Source organism: Rhamphochromis longiceps, linkage group LG18 (assembly GCF_057381845.1).
Source record: "Rhamphochromis longiceps isolate RC_006_pf linkage group LG18, R_longiceps_female_GT1.1, whole genome shotgun sequence".
In the NCBI taxonomy this organism is placed as follows: domain Eukaryota; kingdom Metazoa; phylum Chordata; class Actinopteri; order Cichliformes; family Cichlidae; genus Rhamphochromis; species Rhamphochromis longiceps.
The window spans coordinates 27,411,194-27,433,908 of record NC_140574.1 but is presented as its reverse complement, the minus strand read 5'-3'; the positions used below and the strand labels follow the sequence as shown (position 1 = coordinate 27,433,908).

General features: G+C 41.4%; 2 protein-coding genes across 2 annotated transcripts; both read right to left on the bottom strand.

Annotated features, from left to right (window-relative positions):
- Positions 1-634: 634 nt before the first annotated feature.
- LOC146648535 (transferrin receptor protein 1-like) lies at positions 635-5,708 on the bottom strand. Its single transcript, XM_085389756.1, has 15 exons — positions 5,585-5,708; positions 5,269-5,494; positions 5,067-5,189; positions 4,518-4,613; positions 4,051-4,190; positions 3,801-3,952; positions 3,593-3,712; positions 3,366-3,451; positions 2,945-3,008; positions 2,424-2,491; positions 2,258-2,322; positions 2,051-2,144; positions 1,716-1,937; positions 1,299-1,457; positions 635-1,017 (listed from the first exon to the last, which is right to left on the bottom strand). The coding sequence occupies exons 1-15, from the start codon at positions 5,653-5,655 to the stop codon at positions 775-777; spliced, it is 1,929 nt and encodes a 642-aa protein (XP_085245882.1). The 5' UTR covers positions 5,656-5,708; the 3' UTR covers positions 635-774.
- A 4,528-nt stretch (positions 5,709-10,236) lies between these two features.
- On the bottom strand, positions 10,237-22,436 carry LOC146648534 (transferrin receptor protein 1-like). Its single transcript, XM_085388470.1, has 18 exons — positions 22,320-22,436; positions 18,257-18,306; positions 17,514-17,751; positions 17,013-17,199; positions 16,697-16,922; positions 16,495-16,617; positions 15,764-15,859; positions 15,297-15,436; positions 15,047-15,198; positions 14,839-14,958; positions 14,612-14,697; positions 14,209-14,272; positions 13,678-13,745; positions 13,512-13,576; positions 13,305-13,398; positions 12,970-13,191; positions 12,553-12,711; positions 10,237-12,271 (listed from the first exon to the last, which is right to left on the bottom strand). The coding sequence occupies exons 2-18, from the start codon at positions 18,287-18,289 to the stop codon at positions 12,029-12,031; spliced, it is 2,316 nt and encodes a 771-aa protein (XP_085244596.1). The 5' UTR covers positions 18,290-18,306; positions 22,320-22,436; the 3' UTR covers positions 10,237-12,028.
- Between the last annotated feature and the right edge of the window lie 279 nt (positions 22,437-22,715).

The following is a 22,715-nucleotide window of genomic DNA, read 5'->3' as shown; positions in this document are numbered from 1 at the left end:
TACTCAACCAATCAAATAATTTCTTCAGTTGAACAGGCGCATTGCGCGTGTGCGAAAACAAAGTTTTGTACTGAATGTACACATTATGGGAAACAGTATCACCATAATATTAAAAAAACTACCTACTGTTATTAACATTTTGGAAATTACTGCTCCTGATAATTATACTTTTATATGAAAGGTGATTAAAAACTATTTATAGTGAACCCTGCCACTGATAAATAAATAACTCAATAAATAAACACGTGGGTTCTGTTTCAGTGCCACATGGTTGAGGACCTTCTCCCCTGCTTTGACAGGTCTGCACAGATTAGCTCCAATGCCAGGAAATGTGTTTCGTATTTGATTCAGATCACTTTATTAAATTCATGCATATAATCAGGGCTTTGCGTTGTTTTGTTGTTGTTGTTGTTTTTATTTTTAATGCAGCTGATTATTCCAAATCTTTATACACTGGTGCTTCTGTAAAAATCAATCGGAAATTTCTGTATCTATCACAGTATGAGATATTTTAGCTAGTGATAAAAAAAAATAAAGCTCAGGTTTGAACACCGCAGCAGCAATAGTAGAACAAAAAAAAACAGTTTTCCTCATGGTAAACTATAGAAAGTCATTGACTTATTGTCATCATACGGCGCTTTTAACAAATGAACATTGTGAAAACAATATGATGACTTAGTAGATATCCACTGAAAACGTGGTGATTAATCACAACAGCACTGCCTGTTGTAATAAGAGGGCCAAACCATGAACAAGGGAGGGAAAAGGACTTTTCTAGATTTCATTATCCAGAGACCAGATGTCCCCTGCTAGGGAGTTGGCACAGGTCTGAATGGTCCAGGTCGCCTGGGCAAACTGGTTGCGGAACAGCTCGGCGTCTGCGTCGGGGTTGGCAGTCGTCAAAGAGTCGAGGTGGTTGGTCAGAGCTTTGAGGGTGTGGGGACCGGAGCCCAGCAGGATGTGACGGAAGGGGCTGTCTCTGGGAGAAACGTAGGGTGACAGGAAGTTCCTTTCCACCTATAGCAAGAAGACGGACATCATGAAAGAGCTGGATAAAAACCAACGTTATCAACAAATTTATTGGACAGTCCCGTCCTTTGAAAAGCAGAAAGCAGACACTGAACACTACCTACATCAACTATTACACTTGACTGTGATTAAAATGTGATGTATCCCATTTAATATACGATCCAAAGGTAGCTAAACCAACACTAAAGTTGTAATTTCAGCTAATCAAAAGCAGAGGTGGCAGCTTGTGAAATCAACTAAACTTGATGGGCTGAGTTTTTTCCCCTTACCGTCATGATGCGGTCATTGATCACGCGGCACATCTCGATGTCCTCCAGGTCACTGTTCTGGATGTCAGCTGCCAGCGCGCTAGAGGCACGGCTGTAGGAGCCAGAGGCCATGATCAACCACCGCACTGTCAGAGCTTTGGGCAACAGCTGGGGCTGCATCTGCAAGCACACAAACATGCAGGGATGACTTTTCTCCCACAAACTCAAGTTAGTAAGCTGGACATTCAAGACCTGACCACAGCTTTGTCTTCTATGATGAGAGGAGTAACCAGGCAAAACAAACTGATTCAAAACTGATCATTTTTAAGTTGAGTGATGAAAAACACGACAACAGTCAAGTTGCTCCTGATTTCTGCAGCCCTGCTCTCAACAAGGTAAATACTATCTTCTTTTACAAGGACACTGGTGAGCACTCACCCTCTGAACAGCCTTGACCTTCCCATTAATCTGAACCACGTGGCTGCGTATGAGCTGGTTGTACTTCTTCAGGTCCATCTGCAGAAGGTGGTCATGGACCAGCCTCAGCGCTATGTGACCTGCAAACTGGCCCGCTCTCACAGCCAGCTGAGGAACCTGGCTGGCTGTGACAGAGTTCAGGTTTTCTCGGGTGTCCAGGTTTGTGCTAAAGTGCGGGTAGTCCTGAGGAGGCACACAGGATGTTTTAAGAATTACTCTCAGATCTACAAAGTTGGCATTAGTTAAAAGAGTTCAGAAACTATTTAAGAACTTGTAGTACAGAAGAATTCACTTACTGAACTTCCAGAGTGGAATCTGAAAGCGACTGAGGGAATGCCGGAGAAGGCGAGGAAAGGATACGCAGCACTGTCCATCCTCAGAGGCTCCAGACTTCAAAATCAAACGCAAAAAAGAAGAGTGAGAATGACAGCCTACTTTCAAACAAGAAGGCTGTGATAATCATCACTGGCTATACTTTGTTATCTTTAATTAGACGGACTCACATAGCAGACTCCCAGTTGTTCTTTCCAAACTGAGAAAGAAGAGACTTGTCCTTGTCATAGTTCACCTAAGAAGAAAACAAATACTTTGATTAAACTCTTGTTTTATTTTACAAATAAAACTGACCAACAGAATTATTTCTGCAGAAGAGATCAGCTGTGGAGTTACCTCTTTCAGAGCGTTTTGGACCAGGCTGTGCAGCAACGGGCTGGCTGCTACTTTAAACCCATTCTGCCCTAGAATAACAAGACCACTAATATTTAGTTATCCTCAAACATAAGCAGTGTTGGTCAAGTTACTTGAAAAAAGTAATCAGTAACTAATTACTGATTACTTCCCCCAAAAAATAATCCCGTTACTTTACTGATTACTTATTTTCAAAAGTAATTAATTACTTAGTTACTTTTTAAAAACACGATTTACAACCTGAATAGGTGATAAAGCAATAGATCTTTCAGCCCAATTCTACTTTTTCTGCATAATTCATCATACAAAATGTAATCAAATGGAAAAGTCTCCTTTTAAAACTTGTTTTTATTAGTTTTAATCTTTTAACTTTATGCATCAAGCAAAAATTTAATTATATGCACCATTCTCTGACTGGAAGAAATTTCTTTAATATTTAAACCTATTTTCTGCACATTCCAGCTTCATGAGTACAAGAAGTCTGCATCCATGGCAACCAATACCTGTCACAATGCCGTCCAGGTTGATGTAGGTGAATGCTTTCATGCTCAGAGAGGACAGATAACCCTGGAACAAAGAAATATCCAATATATGAATGAGACTGAGCACAATCACTAATAATTATCCTCCTCAGAATAAGTCTATTCATTTACGTCTTCTTTAATGGGCATTTGTTTTTGGTCTACATCTTTTGACTTATTTGAGCTATCCTAAAAAGAAATCCTGATGTACGAAGTAGAAAACATCCTGGGCTTTCCATTGATATCTCATGCATTTGGGGGGGGGGGGGGGGGGGGGGGGGGGGGGTGTCTCTTTTAGCACCAAAGATGAAGGAAATCGCAAAAAAAGTACAATGAGAAGATTTATTTTTGTTGAGTAAAAGAAAAATGCAGCTAATCTGAACCTTTGCCATGCACTTCTTACCTCCAACCACTCGGTGGCGCCAACACTCCCATACTCTCCCGCACTCCAGCTTGCAAACACAATACTCCTCCTCGGTTTGAATCCATCTATCAAAGTGGAAACACAATTAATCAAACTCATGAAGCCAGCATGTTCTTTAGCTGCTCAGTATCTGACGTGAAGTGTACGTCCAGGATCATTTTATTTGGAAATTAAAAACCAAACATCAGCTGCCGACAGGTGCTCACCGTTCTCCACCATGTCAGAGATGGAACGCGCCAGCTCGACGAGGACGCTGGTGCCCACGCTTGATGCTGCAAAGCCCGGGCCCCACGCATCCCTCTGGGCCCCAATGACCACGTATCGATCTGCAGACGGTCACAGGACATTCATCACTCGCATCGTTTCCATATTTCCTGATCACAGGATCTCTCTCATTACTCATCTTTGCTGTACCTGCATCCACAAAGCCTTTGATGACCCCAAAGACATTATTTATCCTTTTCTCAGTAAGGACATTGTTGACTTCCACAGTAATAACATCGCTCTCATCTCCGAGTCTATTGATGCTCCCCCAACCATTTGGCTGAGTTCTACCCCCGAGCTGCCTGTGGGATGCAGACAAACATCAACCCTTTATTGATGCCCTGTTTATTACAAGCTTCAACCATCTTTCTGATACCAGTATGATGTTTGTGAGTCTTACCTCAGAATGTTCATTCCCATGCCTGTTGTGATAGTCTGAGCCAAAATATTTGGCAGGCCTGAAGACTGCACAGGTGGAAACTGGGTGTGGTTGAAGGAGGGGAAGCCTGGGGTGTAGGGATCCCCAGAGCCCATGTGGACCTGTGGGAATCAGACAGATGAAAAGATGATCTTTGAGTGGATCATGACATCTTTTCAAAGGTAGCTTTAATCAAACTAAACACATGAACCCCATTATTATTGTGGTTATCATTTAGATTATTGCACTGGTAGAGGAAGCGCAACTACTTCCTCTTATGAACAGTGCTAGGTTTAAATGCACTTCACAACATGTGTATTGTCGACATGTCAAACATCTGTCCTCTCATTTCATATTTAAACAACAGTCTTCACCTTTCCTTCAGTGTACTCATCTGAGTATTTTCCCAGGTGATTTACACCTGAGGAGTAAAAATTGTCTTCACTCACATGTCCAAAGAGTGGAGTGCTCTCGCCGATCGAGTAATCAGCAGGGTCTGGGTAGATCAGCACAGCAGAGGCGTTCACTTTGGCTGCATTGGCTACCTATAAGCAGAGAAACAAGGCAGTGGGAAGCTAAGATCACCAACAGTAAAATTATTCGAATGAATCACATAATATAAAACGAAGTTTCATGGTAAAAAGGGGAAACGCGAGGCTTTGTTTACATAATTTCTTCTGCGATTAATAAAGTATGATTCTGATTCAGTTGGGGAGAAAGAGGATGAGATGGAGATGACAAAGGAGAATGCAGTGATGGAGGAGGCAGATGAAGGAAAGGAGGAGAAAGATTATGAGAAAAGTATGAAAATATAAATCTGCAGATCTTAAAAGGTCATATAGTTCGGAAGGTCTCGCCTGTACAGAAACACACACACGAAAATTCTAATGGAATTCTACTGAAGGTTAAGAACAGAGGACATCTACAAATATTGACAAGTACCACAGGGAATAAAGTCCTGTTCAAATGATGTTCCACCTTATTTTGAAACCACCCACCTTCTCAGCAAAGCTGATCCTTCCAGCTCTGACCAGCATCACCCTGTTATTCATGTCGATGTTCATGTCCTTTAACTGCCTCAAGTCATCTTCCTGTCCATAATGGGCATACAGCACTGCACCCTGGAGCCATCAGAAACAGAAATGTCACTGCAAGTGTCACTGTACATTTCTCCTATTCATAATTTAGCCTTCTGATTACCCTTGCTGTTCCACTGGCGCTGTAGGACAGGAAACCCGTTGGACGTTCCTCTGATCCGTTCTTGAAAACTATTCTGTTGTATCCAGATGCTGGGGGGTCCTGAACCTTGACAAAGTGCTCATCAGTCCAGGTCTTCATGCCGTACTCCTTAAACTTTGTTATCACCTTGTTCCTCAGATCTTCATCACCAGGAGAACCAGCCCGGTGGTTGCTACTGGTCAGCTGACTGTGACAGGGAAAACAAAAACTGGTTACTTACTGTTAAAAATACAACACACATAACAAAATGTGTGCAGTGCATGGAGCTTCTATTCACCCAAGGACAGCGTCCATACTGGATGTAGTCAGTTTTTCAGCAAGAAGCTTTTTCACATCATCCCAGTCCATGAGGGGAGCAGCACTGGTCTCATGGGCGACAGAAACGTCTTCATAACGGAGAGCAGAGGTTGCACAGGTGGGAGCCAAATCCTTATTCCGATGGACCAGGTAGCCAATCAAATAGCCTGAAAGTGGCAGTGATTCCAGATAAGGGATGGGAACAGATCAACTGAATTAAGTGACTCAACTGACTACAAAACCACAGCTTCCTCTTTTAACTTGCTTTCTTACCGAAGATGAAGACGAGGATGATAGCAGCTGCTATGAAGCAGAGGACTTTGGGTGTACATCTACATTTTTGAGGGACGTATTGTTTGCGGCTTGACTTGTGATTGAGGTGATCTCCAACCTCAAACGGCTCATTTATGCCAGATGACTCTATAATCTCCACATGCCTGGTGTCATCTTCCATATTCTGGGTAGGTCGAATCATGTGTAGAAGTGTGGTTTACTGTTAAACTGACAAAAACAAAAAATCATGGTAATCAGAATATATCACTTCTGTATTTTCCAAACGACATCATAAGTCATAAGGCCAGCTTATGATTTCCCACGCTGTCAAAAAAGTAATTTTCCTTCTTCATAAACATGCCTCTAACAAATAACTCATCATTTAAATGCATTTTTGCTGTGTTAAAATCAGATGACAGGCTCTCAAAAACTATGAACACAGGAAAGCTGTCTCCTTTCACTTTCACAATCATCTACTCTTTCTAGCCCTACTTTCACCTTCCCAGTCTTTTTCTTGAGGTAACTTGTCTCTTAACCTGCATATATTTCCTGTGTGCTCAAAACACATCACAGATAATGATGTATGAGAAAACCATCCAAAAAAATATTTGCTTGAATAGTGAAAATAAAGCAGAAAGATTATTCAATTCAATTTGATATAAAACAGCATCATATCAACAATTTGTCAAACAGTCTCCTCAAGAGTTAATAAACTGAACTTACTATTTGAGATTCCCGAGAGCCTAAAAAAGGTGGATGGTCACCGTCTTTGGTGGCAAAACGAAAGTGGGGATCTGCTTCCTGATTTTGTTGTATATTAAAAGAGGAGGTGGTGGACAGGGAAGGACCTTTTTACTCTTTCTGTTCTCCAGAATTGCAAAAAGCTCCATTTCAGTTTTTACCGAAATGAAACTTGTCTTTCAGGTTTTTAATCTCCTTAGTCAAGTTTAACTGTAGATTAATAGTTATCAGACACTGCGTGTAACTAGAATTGGCCAGGAATCTAAACAAGACGGGCTAAAATACACATTCAGGGGAAATTACCCAGCAAACAACAGAACTACCAGTAAAGTGTTTTTGTTCATTTGTAGACTTTGTCTCAGTGAACTTAACTGAAACCCTGACATTGTCTCCCTGCTCACAATGATTTGCGGTATGACTGCAAAAGGTGAACCATAGAGGGAAGAATGCTGGTGTCGTTTCCATGTAGAATAAGGATCTAGCGAGAGCGTAACAAAGTAAGAACTATAAATCAGATAACTGCTGTGGGGGGATTAAATTTCCATATAATGGCATTCAGAATTTCAGGTAAAAAAAAAAGGTCAGATTTCAAACTGCTATTATTTTTGAAATAATTTGATATTAATTGAGTAACACTGTGAAGGTGTATACTTTTCACTTAAAGTAAAATTAAAAACCAGATTGACCTAATATTGAATGAGTAAGACGGTGAGAGTGTGTGCTGTTGATCTAAAGTGAAATGAGTCCGTGGAAACACGAGGTTTCCTTATAATGGCATTCTGAATGTGAAGAAAAAACTGCACTTATGACATTTCAGCAGACTTTTAATTTGAAATTCAACAACAAAGTGATGTGATACTGACTGGGTAACACTGTAATGGTGTAAACTTGACCTAAAGTGAAATTAGTCTGTATGCTTGTAATGGCTGTACATGCATTTTAAAAGACGGACCATTTTCTTCTACTTATCCAATTCAGGGTCGCAGGGGGCTGGAGCCTATCGCCGCTGTCATGGGGTGAGAGGCAGGTTACACCCTGGAAAGGTCAAGGATTAGGGCCACTCACTTTTTTTCTTAGTGAATTCTGAAAAACCTCAGAAATGCCAAGAAATGTCAGAATTGTGAGATTAGTGTGAGAATTCTGACTTTTTGTTTTCAGAATAGTGAAAAGAAAAAACAAAGTTTTCTTCAGCTCTAACCGTCTTCAATGGTACTGGGTACATTCTCAAATGCTTATTTTTTCTCAGGACATTTGAGGCCACCAAACACTCGTTGATAATCTCCTAATCAGAGAATGGGCTGCAGTTTTTGGTCATTTTATCCAGCTCTATCCTGGGACATAGACTTGAGTAAATTAATGCATAAAGTCTGGTTTTTGTTCAAACTCTGCTTTCTGCATCTCTGTTGTTTTTCATGCAAGTTGTGCATTGGCTGGCACACAAGTAGGTAGGTCAATCACCAAAAGCAGTGGCCTTAAAAAACAGAGCTACAAAGTTTTTCTGGAATTTCCCTTAAAAAAGTAAATAAACAAAAATAAAATGGAAAAAAAGAATTTTACAAAAAAAACCAAACAGTGAGTTGGTACACTTCTTTAATAAAAAGGTAAGGAACAACCAAAGTGTCGCACATGGCCTGGGGTCAGCACAACGCACAGGCAGGCTTTTTCCAACTGATTGGCTGCTGCTTACAGACAAAAAGGTTTAACAGCAGGTGGTGGGGCTGCTGTGTAGCTAAGCTGCTGCTCTCAGTGACATCATACAGAGCCAAAAGTAGAGCCTCTGCTGACAATCAGAGGTGGGTAGAGCAGCCAAAAATTGTACTCCAGTAAAAGTAGCACTACCTTAACATAGTTTTATTCAAGTAAAAGTAAAAAGCAGCCATCCAAGAAATTACTCATGTAAGAGTAAAACGGTATTTATTTAAAAAAAGGCTACTTGAATATTGAGTAACTGATCATAACATCTGATTTAATATTAAAAAAAAAAATTAGATAATCAGACAAGAACAACGTTTAAAATACCAAAATTTGCACTAAAGACAGAAAAAGAAATGTATATAAATAACATGATTACAAAACAATAAATCTAAGAAGAAACACTTTTCCAAATCATTATTAAACGAATATTTACAGAAGGTAATATAAATATATTGTCAGGATGAGGTCGTGGACGAAAGAAGGAGGACCCAAACGCTGGACTCACAGGTAGGTGAAGATTGGTGTTTTATTGTCAACGGAGTGAACAAACAGAACAGAAGTAGGAAACGGCTGGCCGGCTGGACGACTGACTGAATGGATGAATGAAAGACTGACTGACAACTGACCAGCTGACCTGACGGAACTGAACAGAGGACAACCTAACAGCGGCGAGAACATCATCACAATAACATCAATGACACGACATTGGACTGGTTGAACTGAGGAACATAAATACACAGGCTGAGTGATGAGAGATTAGAACCTGGTGAGTACACAGCTGAACATAATGACCTAATGATAAACGGGAAGAGGACGGAACATAATGCACATGGACCAAGGCTAACACAATAAAACAGGAGGTGAAGCAGACAGAATATAAACAGTGAACATGAACTAAGAATACTGGGTCAAAGACCCAGAAACCCTGACATATATGGTGTTGCTTTGCCTCTCCAAATGGCACAACAGGCTCAGCAGATAGAATAACATTAAAACAACAAACCTTATGTACAAACAAGAAGTGTCATTTCAACATAAACTGTAGGTTTGTGTCTGTGTCTCATGCATTTTTGGTTAAAACATGTTTATTATTCCTTTACTGAAGTTATTCACACTGAGTAGAATGGCCAGAATTATTTCTCAAGAGTAGTGATACTTCATAATAATATTACTCAAGTAAAACTACTCAAAAAGTTACTTTTTGGAAAAAAGTAAATGTAATTGGTTACTACCCACCTCTGATAAGACAAGAGAAACCCTCAGTGGGGGAATTAGAGACTGAAGAGGATGCCAGATGACCACGAGAACCATGATCACCAGCACCATTAAGCAAGGCACCGAATAATGAAAAAGGTCACTGGTAGTTTTGTTTTAAGAACTAAAGCAATAAGCTAATGTACAATACAGTGCCAAATTTTATTAGTAGCCTAACAAACAAGACAAAGTGTCCATGTTATTGAGAATGAATAATGAAACTAAGACTCCAATAGCTGTGATTGTTTATTGCTGCAATGAAACAAAACAACTAAAATAAAGCAAAGCAAATGTGCGCACAGTTTGAGAGAAAGGAAAAAAGAACAAAGAAAAGAAAACCACGCACAATAATAATCGAGCATTTTCAAACATTCTTTAACAAGGGTTACATTTTCCCCCTTTGATCCAAAACTCATCTGCTAATTCTTACAAGCCAGTGCTGAAAATGGAGTTGCAATTTCTAGAACCTGCCTCATTATAAACCAACAGGATTAAGGTAAAATCACTCAAATGACGAATGGTTAATGCATCATGTTAACAAGTTTGATGAACTACAATCAGTCAGATGGGTTTTGGACAGAATCCTGCTTTCAGTCATTTGAAATGGACTCGCATCCATTTGTTTTCTGTCTAGCAACTCTGTTTTAACACCAGTTTGATTCTTAGAGAAACAGGAAAAAAAAAAAAATAAACTGAACCCTGATACATGAAAACGAAACAATCCAAGTATTCGTCAGCTCAGAAACAAAAGAAGAGGCACAAGGAAATCTCAGTGAATTCATCAAAAGAGAAGGTACAATGAACTTTAATTCATTAGACTAACTCCATAACACAGAGTGGGGGCTGATTATGGAGACACGCTGTTGTAACCACATTACACATTTGTGCTTTCCTTAAAGCAAAGACACCTTCCATATGCAAAGAAAAGACCAGAGCAGACCAGCGTTCGCTTCAAAACAGACCGTCTCGCTAAAAACAAGCACATCAGCTGCTTGGCCTCACTAATGACACAGACACAGATCTTTGATCAGGTGCTCTGGGTGCCAACCTGCCTGTCTAGAGAGAAACGCTGAAGAAGTTAGCATGGAACGCCAGATGGGATTGCAAAGATGCAAACGTGTGCGATGTGTAGCTTTGTACTGTATATACACATTATGGGAAACACTGTCCCCGATAATAAAAAACATCCACCCCTACAGTGAAATATGGAGGGCATTGCCTCCGATACGGCACACACTGGTAGGCAAAAACTACCTTCAGTTTTTCACATTATGGAAATCACTGCTCCCGATAATGCCATCAAGATGAGAAGTGTACATGCACCAAAGGACAGGTACGGGTAAATATTGTCAGGTGTGATGTGTGAGCTGGCATTGCTCAGAGACCAGTTCAGTGTCAGTTGACAGAGGGGAAAGAAAAACTGTTGTGTACCAGCTGTCGGTGCACATGTACACTTCTTTTAGCAGATGCTGCTTTTGTCATTTCGACAGTATAACTGTCATAATTATGGAAGACACTGCCCCCGATAATTATACTTTTTTTATATAAAACGTGAATAAAAACTATTTATAGTGAACCCTGCCACTGATAAATAAATAACACAATAAATAAACATACGGTTTCCGTTTCAGTGCCACATGGTTGAGGACCTTTTCCCCTGCTTTGACAGGTCTGCACAAATTAGCTCCAAAGCCAAAAAATGTGTTTCGTATTTGATTCAGATCACTTTGTTTTTTTTTTGTTTTAATTCAATTCTTGCATATAATTAGGACTTTTTTTCCCCCATTTAAAGTAGACGATTATTCCAAATCTGTGTGCACTGTTGCTGCTGCATGCTGTAAATCAATCTGCACTTCTTTCAGCAGCTGCATCTATTTTCTGACTTGAGTTGTGTAGCAGAATCAGCACAGTATGGGATATTTTAGCTACCAATAGAAACCAGCTCAGGCTTGAACACCAAGCCGCAGCAGCAGTAGCAGAAATACCAGCAGTTTGCCTCGTGGTAAACAAATAAAAAGTCATTAGCTTATTGTAATCATACTGCGGTCTAAAGATCTGAGCTGGCAAACACAGTCTTTACTGTGATTCTGACCTGATACTGTTCTGGAATTAAAGAAAAAAAATCCAACTCATTCAGAGGTAACACCAATTTAAAGTAGTACTTCCACATAACATTTGTTGACATTACTAGCACCATGTGATTTAAGACTGTGATAACTAAATACCACATGTTCAAATTCAAGATTCTTAGAGGGTTAAGTCCTTTTAAGGCAGAAGGCTTAAAAACCACTTTGCAACATGTTTGGCTTTAAGAGAATTTTAGATAAAAGGAAAATGAACATTGTGAAAACAATATGATGACTTAGTAGATATCCGCTGAAAACGTGGTGATTAATCACAACAGCACTGCCTGTTGTAATAAGAGGGCCAAACCATGAACAAGGGAGGGAAAAGGACTTTTCTAGATTTCATTATCCAGAGACCAGATGTCCCCTGCTAGGGAGTTGGCACAGGTCTGAATGGTCCAGGTCGCCTGGGCAAACTGGTTGCGGAACAGCTCGGCGTCTGCGTCGGGGTCAGCAGTCGTCAAAGAGTCGAGGTGGTTGGTCAGAGCTTTGAGGGTGTGGGGACCGGAGCCCAGCAGGATGTGACGGAAGGGGCTGTCTCTGGGAGAAACGTAGGGTGACAGGAAGTTCCTTTCCACCTATAGCAAGAAGACGGACATCATGAAAGAGCTGGATAAAAACCAACGTTATCAACAAATTTATTGGACAGTCCCGTCCTTTGAAAAGCAGAAAGCAGACACTGAACACTACCTACATCAACTATTACACTTGACTGTGATTAAAATGTGATGCATCCCATTTAATATACGATCCAAAGGTAGCTAAACCAACACTAAAGTTGTAATTTCAGCTAATCAAAAGCAGAGGTGGCAGCTTGTGAAATCAACTAAACTTGATGGGCTGAGTTTTTTCCCCTTACCGTCATGATGCGGTCATTGATCACGCGGCACATCTCGATGTCCTCCAGGTCGCTGTTCTGGATGTCGGCTGCCAGCGCGCTAGAGGCACGGCTGTAGGAGCCAGAGGCCATGATCAACCACCGCACTGTCAGAGCTTTGGGCAACAGCTGGGGCTGCATCTGCAAGCACACAAACATGCAGGGATGACTTTTCTCCCTCAAACTCGAGTTAGTAAGCTGGACATTCAAGACCTGACCACAGCTTTGTCTTCTATGATGAGAGGAGTAACCAGGCAAAACAAACTGATTCAAAACTGATCATTTTTAAGTTGAGTGATGAAAAACACGACAACAGTCAAGTTGCTCCTGATTTCTGCAGCCCTGCTCTCAACAAGGTAAATACTATCTTCTTTTACAAGGACACTGGTGAGCACTCACCCTCTGAACAGCCTTGACCTTCCCATTAATCTGAACCACGTGGCTGCGTATGAGCTGGTTGTACTTCTTCAGGTCCATCTGCAGCAGGTGGTCATGGACCAGCCTCAGCGCTATGTGACCTGCAAACTGGCCCGCTCTCACAGCCAGCTGAGGAACCTGGCTGGCTGTGACAGAGTTCAGGTTTTCTCGGGTGTCCAGGATTGTGCCAAAGTGCGGGTAGTCCTGAGGAGGCACACGGGATGTTTTAAGAATTACTCTCAGATCTACAAAGTTGGCATTAGTTAAAAGAGTTCAGAAACTATTTAAGAACTTGTAGTACAGAAGAATTCACTTACTGAACTTCCAGAGTGGAATCTGAAAGCGACTGAGGGAATGCCGGAGAAGGCGAGGAAAGGATACGCAGCACTGTCCATCCTCAGAGGCTCCAGACTTCAAAATCAAACGCAAAAAAGAAGAGTGAGAATGACAGCCTACTTTCAAACAAGAAGGCTGTGATAATCATCACTGGCTATACTTTGTTATCTTTAATTAGACGGACTCACATAGCAGACTCCCAGTTGTTCTTTCCAAACTGAGAAAGAAGAGACTTGTCCTTGTCATAGTTCACCTAAGAAGAAAACAAATACTTTGATTAAACTCTTGTTTTATTTTACAAATAAAACTGACCAACAGAATTATTTCTGCAGAAGAGATCAGCTGTGGAGTTACCTCTTTCAGAGCGTTTTGGACCAGGCTGTGCAGCAACGGGCTGGCTGCTACTTTAAACCCATTCTGACCTAGAATAACAAGACCACTAATATTTAGTTATCCTCAAACATAAGTGATGCTTTTTGCATGTGTATGTAAAAGTTTGACATTAAACAGCTTCATGGGTAAATGGTAAATGGCCTGTATTTGTATAGCACTTTACTAGTCCCCAAGGACCCCAAAGCGCTTCACATATCCAGTCATCCACCCATTCACGCACACATTCACACACTGGTGATGGCAAGCTACATTGTAGCCACAGCCACCCTGGGGCGCACTGACAGAGGCGAGGCTGCCAGACACTGGCGCCACCGGGCCCTCTGACCACCACCAGTAGGCAACGGGTGAAGTGTCTTGCCCAAGGACACAACGACCGAGACTGTCCAAGCCAGGGCTCAAACCGGCAACCTTCCAATTACAAGGCGAACTCCCAACTCTTGAGCCACAATCGCCCCAGGGGTACAAGAAGTCTGCATCCATGGAAGTAAATACCTGTCACAATGCCGTCCAGGTTGATGTAGGTGAATGCTTTCATGTTCAGAGAGGACAGATAACCCTGGAACAAAGAAATATCCAATATATGAATGAGACTGAGCACAATCACTAATAATTATCCTCCTCAGAATAAGTCTATTCATTTACGTCTTCTTTAATGGGCATTTGTTTTTGGTCTACATCTTTTGACTTATTTGAGCTATCCTAAAAAGAAATCCTGATGTACGAAGTAGAAAACATCCTGGGCTTTCCATTGATATCTCATGCATTTTGGGGGGGGGGGGGTCTCTTTTAGCACCAAAGATGAAGGAAATCGCAAAAAAAGTACAATGAGAAGATTTATTTTTGTTGAGTAAAAGAAAAATGCAGCTAATCTAAACCTTTGCCATGCACTTCTTACCTCCAACCACTCGGTGGCGCCAACACTCCCATACTCTCCCGCACTCCAGCTCGCAAACACAATACTCCTCCTCGGTTTGAATCCACCTATCAAAGTGGAAACACAATTAATCAAACTCATGAAGCCAGCATGTTCTTTAGCTGCTCAGTATCTGACGTGAAGTGTACGTCCAGGATCATTTTATTTGGAAATTAAAAACCAAACATCAGCTGCCGACAGGTGCTCACCGTTCTCCACCATGTCAGAGATGGAACGCGCCAGCTCGACGAGGACGCTGGTGCCCACGGTTGATGCTCCAAAGCCCGGGCCCCACGCATCCCTCTGGGCCCCAATGACCACGTATCGATCTGCAGACGGTCACAGGACATTCATCACTCGCATCGTTTCCATATTTCCTGATCACAGGATCTCTCTCATTACTCATCTTTGCTGTACCTGCATCCACAAAGCCTTTGATGACCCCAAAGACATTATTTATCCTTTTCTCAGTAAGGACATTGTTGACTTCCACAGTAATAACATCGCTCTCATCTCCGAGTCTATTGATGCTCCCCCAACCATTTGGCTGAGTTCTACCCCCGAGCTGCCTGTTGGATGCAGACAAACATCAACCCTTTATTGATGCCCTGTTTATTACAAGCTTCAACCATCTTTCTGATACCAGTATGATGTTTGTGAGTCTTACCTCAGAATGTTCATTCCCATGCCTGTTGTGATAGTCTGAGCCAAAATATTTGGCAGGCCTGAAGACTGCACAGGTGGAAACTGGGTGTGGTTGAAGGAGGGGAAGCCTGGGGTGTAGGGATCCCCAGAGCCCATGTGGACCTGTGGGAATCAGACAGATGAAAAGATGATCTTTGAGTGGATCATGACATCTTTTCAAAGGTAGCTTTAATCAAACTAAACACATGAACCCCATTATTATTGTGGTTATCATTTAGATTATTGCACTGGTAGAGGAAGCGCAACTACTTCCTCTTATGAACAGTGCTAGGTTTAAATGCACTTCACAACATGTGTATTGTCGACATGTCAAACATCTGTCCTCTCATTTCATATTTAAACAACAGTCTTCACCTTTCCTTCAGTGTACTCATCTGAGTATTTTCCCAGGTGATTTACACCTGAGGAGTAAAAACTGTCTTCACTCACATGTCCAAAGAGTGGAGTGCTCTCGCCGATCGAGTAATCAGCAGGGTCTGGGTAGATCAGCACAGCAGAGGCGTTCACTTTGGCTGCATTGGCTACCTATAAGCAGAGAAACAAGGGAATGGGAAGCTAAGATCACCAACAGTAAAATTATTCGAATGAATCACATAATATAAAATGAAGTTTCATGGTAAAAAGGGGAAACGTGAGGCTTTGTTTACATAATTTCTTCTGCGATTAATAAAGTATGATTCTGATTCAGTTGGGGAGAAAGAGGATGAGATGGAGATGACAAAGGAGAATGCAGTGATGGAGGAGGCAGATGAAGGAAAGGAGGAGAAAGATTATGAGAAAAGTATGAAAATATAAATCTGCAGATCTTAAAAGGTCATATAGTTCGGAAGGTCTTGCCTGTACAGAAACACACACACGAAAATTCTAATGGAATTCTACTGAAGGTTAAGAACAGAGGACATAATAATAATAATAATAATAATGGATACTTTATTGATCCCCATGGGGAAATTACTTGTTTTTCTCTGCATTTGACCCATTCACTCAGTGAAGCAGTGGGCAGCCCACTAAGCAGGCGCCCGGGGAGCAGTGTGTAGGGACGGTACCTTGCTCAGGGGTACCTCAGGGTAGCCGTTAAGTGGATCTACAAATATTGACAAGTACCACAGGGAATAAAGTCCTGTTCAAATGATGTTCCATCTTATTTTGAAACCACCCACCTTCTCAGCAAAGCTGATTTTTCCAGCTCTGACCAGCATCACCCTGTTATTCATGTCGATGTTCATGTCCTTTAACTGCCTCAAGTCATCTTCCTGTCCATAATGGGCATACAGCACTGCACCCTGGAGCCATCAGAAACAGAAATGTCACTGCAAGTGTCACTGTACATTTGTCCTACTCATAATTTAGCCTTCTGATTACCCTTGCTGTTCCACTGGCGCTGTAGGACAGGAAACCCGTTGGACGTTCCTCTGATCCGTTCTTGAAAACTATTCTGTTGTATCCAGATGCTGGGGGGTCCTGAACCTTGACAAAGTGCTCATCAGTCCAGGTCTTCATGCCGTACTCCTTAAACTTTGTTATCACCTTGTTCCCCAGATCTTCATCACCAGGAGAACCAGCCCGGTGGTTGCTACTGGTCAGCTGACTGTGACAGGGAAAACAAAAACTGGTTACTTACTGTTAAAAATACAACACACATAACAAAATGTGTGCAGTGCATGGAGCTTCTATTCACCCAAGGACAGCGTCCATACTGGATGTAGTCAGTTTTTCAGCAAGAAGCTTTTTTACATCATCCCAGTCCATGAGGGGAGCAGCACCGGTCTCATGGGCGACAGAAACGTCTTCATAGCGGAGAGCAGAGGTTGCACAGGTGGGAGCCAAATCCTTATTCCGATGGACCAGGTAGCCAATCAAATAGCCTGAAAGTGGCAGTGATTCCAGATAAGGGATGGGAACAGATCAACTGAATTAAGTGGTGCAAGCCAAACCCTGACTGAAGTGTCTCACTCAGATGACAACTCAAAGCTAAGCCATGTTTTTCCAGATAAAATGACACATGGTAAGTCCCCTCACCACACCCACACACGGGAAAATTATGTTAAAATAGCTGTCGGACAGTGAACTTCCACTTTTTCACAAGTAACACACAATCCAACGGGACAGATCCCCAAAGAACCACTCAAGTTATTGTGCACTAAATTAAAGAGAGTTTCTTCCTTCCTCCCTCTCTTACCGATGATGAAGATGAGGAAGATTGTAGCTGCCATAAAGCAGAGGTTCTTGGGTGTACGTCCAAACTTTTGAGCCACATAGGGTGTGCGATTTGAGTTGTGATTCAGGTGGCCGCCAACGCCATTTCCCCCAGTCTCCTCATCTATTTCAGATGACAGCTTCATCTCCACCTGACTGTTGTCACCCTCCATATTCTGGGTCAAGTTGAATCGTGTGTAGGAGTGGGGCTCCCCATTAAACTATCACAAATAGAAAAAGGGTAAGCAGATTAAATTATTTCAGTAACTCCCAAAGAACAGCAGTGGTTTGATTTCAGGATCTTTGCTTGGACTTACAAGAGGTAAAAGGTTTTTGCTTTTTTATGACCGAACAGAGATTTGACTGAAGAATAGTTCTAGATCTCAATTTATAATAAGTGCTTTACAAACCCAAAGATCAGCTAACTGGTGGACTTTCCAGTTTCAGTGTGGCTAGCCAAACAAGAGGAACCACTCACTAATTAAAACAAAACTTAATTATGCAATTTAACAGTTTAACATTTCAATGCATTTCTGAATATGAAACAATTGCATTTATCAAGTTCTTCCTGTGTTTGTTCCCAAAATAGAATAAAAATTAAATTCTGGTCATGCAAGTTCTCATTTTTGCAATAACAGTCATTTCAGATGTGGAAATGATGATGTCCCGTTTAGGATGAAAGCTTAAAGCAAAGCCTGTTATTGTTGGGTTTACACTTATACTTACAATCTTGGATATTGTTGACCTTGCTTGGTCCATTGTTGCTTCTCAGAATTCTAAAAAGATAAGGAAGAAGAAAATAAGTTAAACATTGCAGAGTTGGTGAATGCAGCCACAACTGAATCTATAAAGGGTAATGAACCAACCCTCTTCTTCACGTAGTGTGCGGCTTGAATTCTTTGTGCTTCAATTTCAGTTCCCTTACAGTGCGAGCAGTGTGTTACAGTTTTACTTGTGATGTCCAAACAATACATCCCCACCTCTTGTCTAAACATCCACAGGGCTTCCTATCTTACTAACTAGAAAAACAGTGCCGTTTCCAGGCACAAAAGGCCAGTGTCCGTCAAAAAACACCATCTGAGACCCCTGCAAACTCCAACTGAATGCAAGACCACTGATTTCCCACAAAATCGTATGCCAAACAAAGCAAGGTGTCAATTTAACAAAGCCAACAAGGTTCAAAATACAAGTTCTCTACATACAATCTTAAATACTGGAATTCTCAGCATGATAAAGAAGGACCTAAAAGCATAGCTTTTTGTCTTGCTATGCTTTACAAGGTAAAAAAAAAACTGACCAAAATGTAACTGAACAGCTTTAAAATCCAAGAAGTGGAGTTCCTCTTCATAGGAACCACATGCAGACAATGTGAAACAATGCTGCAACAGTCATACTGGAATCACAATTTCAGGGGAAGTTTCCCAACCATCAGCACACAAAGGATATTTGTTGATAAGCTATGGCCACATTACAGAAACATTTTGAATACACACATTTTGATTGCTTAACATTAACATTTTTTCCTGTATCAGAACAGGCCTTTGTGGGATTTGCTTATTTAAAAAATATATTTAAACAAATAAATAAATAAATAAAAATTGATGGCTCAACGTCTCTTCCATTAGCTGTGCCCTCAAGAACAAAAAGACCAAGCCATCTCAAATCTTGTCTCATCAAGAGTGGATCATTTTACTGTGTGAAAAGTTTAGAATCACAGGGTTAAATCACTATCACGGTCACTGAACTTTGGCCTGATTAAAAACACTGAAAACATTGTTTTGTTGACGCCGACTTGAAATCCACATGGTCCGAGAGTTGGCATACAAATAAATTGTGCAGTCGCGGGTTGATGCATTCTGTAATGGTATGGAAGTGTTTAATAATATAATGTGTGCTGTTCACACAAATCAGGAGAAATCCTATAATTATCCTTAGGACCGATTTGCAGCTACAGATGGGAGCTCGAGATGTCTAACTGGACAGTGCGTGTGGAAGGTCTGTGTGGGCAAATGCCAAGGGGACAAACAGGCGGGCGGGCAGGCTCGGTCTAATTTGCAGCAGAAGAACACGACCTTAATAGACTTCGATGGCAAGCTTCCAAGACAGAATAGATAAAAAGCTTAATATTTCCACAAAGCAAATGAAAGCACAGACAAGTTGGAACCTGCCCTCGGTCAAGTTGTTCAGGAAACACTTTTTTTGTCTATTCTCAGCACTATGAGGTAACTTTAGAGCATGGCTTGGCAGGACTACCTAGACAACCTTCAGGGTAATAAACCAGAACCACACTGAAAAGCAGTAAAATCAGCTCTAAAAAGGACAACAAATGAGCAGCCTTATATTTTTCTTGCTCACAACTTTAAGTGTGACTGATGTGAGCTTTAGAAAGTAGAACTAGGCAAGGATTAGTCACCGTGTAAAGCTAATTGATCTCTAAGGTGGGTAGAGCCGTGTCTACAGCCGTACATACCAAGCATACCGGTTCTGAGCTAAGCCGATCCTTTAATCAGATTAGCTACTCTTTGAGGCTTGGAAACATATGGATATTAATATTAAATAGAAATCAAGAATTCATGTTCAATTTCAACAGCACTTTACTAAAAACAAGCGTTTTCACATCACAGGAGAAGCCCACTTCTGTACATCAGTTGCTGAACCATAACTATAGCCAAAAGGCACAAGCTGCATCACCGTTGAAGAGGTTTTTGAACATGTGTGTGTGCCCAAGAGATAGTGTGTGTGTGTCCCACCCTTCTGAGAAGGATACTGGCAGGCATGGTCCTCCACCCCCCCCCACACACACACACCAAGCTGTAACAGGAGATATTTGCCCCCTGTGAGCCCATGATCAAGGTTATTAAAACAAGATCTGGAACAGCGAGCCACTCTCACCAGTTATTTTGTGTTTTTCCACAAAATACAACACAGCATTTTGTCTCTTTTTACAAGTTTATCTTCCCAAAAAACATTCAAGCTGTCAGACACAGCTCCTTATCGAGTATGCCTCAAGTTCAACCTTCAAGGACTGCACAGTCCTGCAAAAAATTGAAATGTCACTGTCAGGGTCAGAGAGGTGGAGTACAGTCTGGCTCTACAAATGCAACTTCCTCGTACAGAGTTCAGAACTGAACAAAACCCTTTGTCTGAAAAAAAAAAGAAAAAAAAAGGGCTAACTGTTGCTTCATCATGAGGCACAATCTGGCAACAAGAACAGAGCTGTTGTAAAGATGAGGGTGATTGAGAAGGACAAAAAGCTTGGAACACACCAATGTTTTACACAATAACTGAACCAGTCACTCTCATTCACCAGATTAACCGACCATTTTAAAATTACTAGCCACTGCCACCTTAAATCTGACATAAGCATAACAACAGTCATTATGGGAATTAAAGCCCTCCTGTGTGTCAAGGGCTCTTTATGCAACTTGTCTGTTTATGTGTATTCAGCTTCCAAAAGAAAAGAAAAAAACCCCCAATAGTTATCTAGTACTGGATCATTACTTAAAGCACAATTAGTTCATAAAATAATGTAATTACCACAATGCACTTGCACTACACCCCCTATGTTAATTACACATCCAAATACCACACAATTAGGTGGAAACCTCACCCAAGCACAGAGTTAACCATAGCTGAAATAAAACCAGCATGTGAGAAACTTACCTGACCATTCACCAATGTACAGGAAATGACGCACTTTATAGTTTAGACTGTATATATTGAAATATAGCTAAATGTTGCTTCCTAAGAGGAAAAGAACAACATGTGAGGTAAGCGGTGTATAGGAGTTATTGTAGAGTAGCAGATCATGTGATAGTCACACTGGGGGAAAAGCAGGGCAGGCAAATCCTTTTTTTAAGAAGTATTTTTAAACAGCAGGAAATTCTGAATTCAAACCATCAGAAGCGACACTGGATGACCTTGAATTTACTAAACAGAGATTTCAGGAGAGTTTTGTTTCCTGTTCACTTTCACTATTGTGGGTTCTACTCTAATACCGCAGCGTGTCTCTTCGGCACAATTTAGCCCTCTATACCTATATAACAGTACTACAGAGTACTGTCTGCAGTATTATATTAAAACTGCACCCATTAAGACAATGACAGCTCGCAGTTTACAGGGCTGTCAAGTTCACCCACTGCTGCTCCGAGAACTCATCCACAGCGAGAGCCAGCTTCACGTGTTTTATGTGAGACAATTTGTCACCTTTATTTAGACCAGCGAGTTAGATTATCTGAGAAGTTCCTGAAAATCTCCCAACCATGTGCATCTTCATTATCCTATATTTAGCCGCCAGTAGCTTGTGTGACATGGTCAATGAGAAGGCTCGACACTGGCCCGGTTACCTCCACGTTACAGGAACGGGTCGTTACGAGGACCTGGCGTTAGCTTACACCGGAACAATACTCCGCAATGCTGGCTGAACGTGACAACCGGCCTGCTTCATTATGGCGCCCTGCAAGCTGCAGCGTGTAGCTCGCGAGACAAAGTGACAGGTGACGTTCGCGAAGACACCGGCTACCTACGTGCACGTGCTCGGATACGGAGCTAGCAAATTTGCTCAAAGTTTGACACATCAGTAAACTGAATATGAGATATATAAACATTTTAATACATCGCACTCTGAGGAAAGCGAAAGATGGCCATGTGCCATCTGCATCGAGTCTTATTTATTTTAACTACAATAAGCTTTAACACTTCCCCAGCTCGACTTGAAATAGTGTAGCTAGGCCTTCATTTTTTTTTTTTTTTTTTTTACTGTTATCGTTTCTTTTCTTTCAAAGCTCACCTTCTCCCCAGCACAACCCAACCTGAGTGACCTTCTGCTGTGTAACACGCGGTTCCTTCTTCGGTCGGCGCTCTTCCACCCTCCAGCCAGGAATTACGCTGCACTCACCAACTACCCCGCTTATTATTGGCCGTGCAGGATCTACGCACGCGTGACGTCAACACAGCGGAAACGTCAAAGCGCCCATTTTTCTTTTTTGCAGCCTTTATTACCGTCAAATCGAACTATGAGCCAGTATAAAGCAAGGTATGGACATCAAAGAGGCAGTAGGTGTTGTGAAACAGAGAAGGAAAGGGGGCAATAAAGAACGACAGGACGGCAATAAGCTCGCTTTTTCTTTAATTTGTGACGAAATCTTCATCGTAAAGTATTGCTCTATTTCTTTCACAAAAAGTA

Bases quoted from the DNA above. Each gene is read 5' to 3' on its own strand.
- LOC146648535 (XM_085389756.1), bottom strand. From the start codon at position 5,655: ATGGACTGGGATGATGTGAAAAAGCTTCTTGCTGAAAAACTGACTACA. The intron at 1,458-1,715 runs GTGAGTGCTCAC...GTGTGCTTGCAG, and splicing joins AGGTCAAGGCTGTTCAGAGG to ATGCAGCCCCAGCTGTTGCC. The intron at 1,018-1,298 runs GTAAGGGGAAAA...TTCTTGCTATAG, and splicing joins TCAATGACCGCATCATGACG to GTGGAAAGGAACTTCCTGTC.
- LOC146648534 (XM_085388470.1), bottom strand. From the start codon at position 18,289: ATGGACCAAGCAAGGTCAACAATATCCAAGATT. The intron at 15,199-15,296 runs GTAAGACTCACA...TGCATCCAACAG, and splicing joins ATGGGAATGAACATTCTGAG to GCAGCTCGGGGGTAGAACTC. The intron at 12,712-12,969 runs GTGAGTGCTCAC...GTGTGCTTGCAG, and splicing joins AGGTCAAGGCTGTTCAGAGG to ATGCAGCCCCAGCTGTTGCC.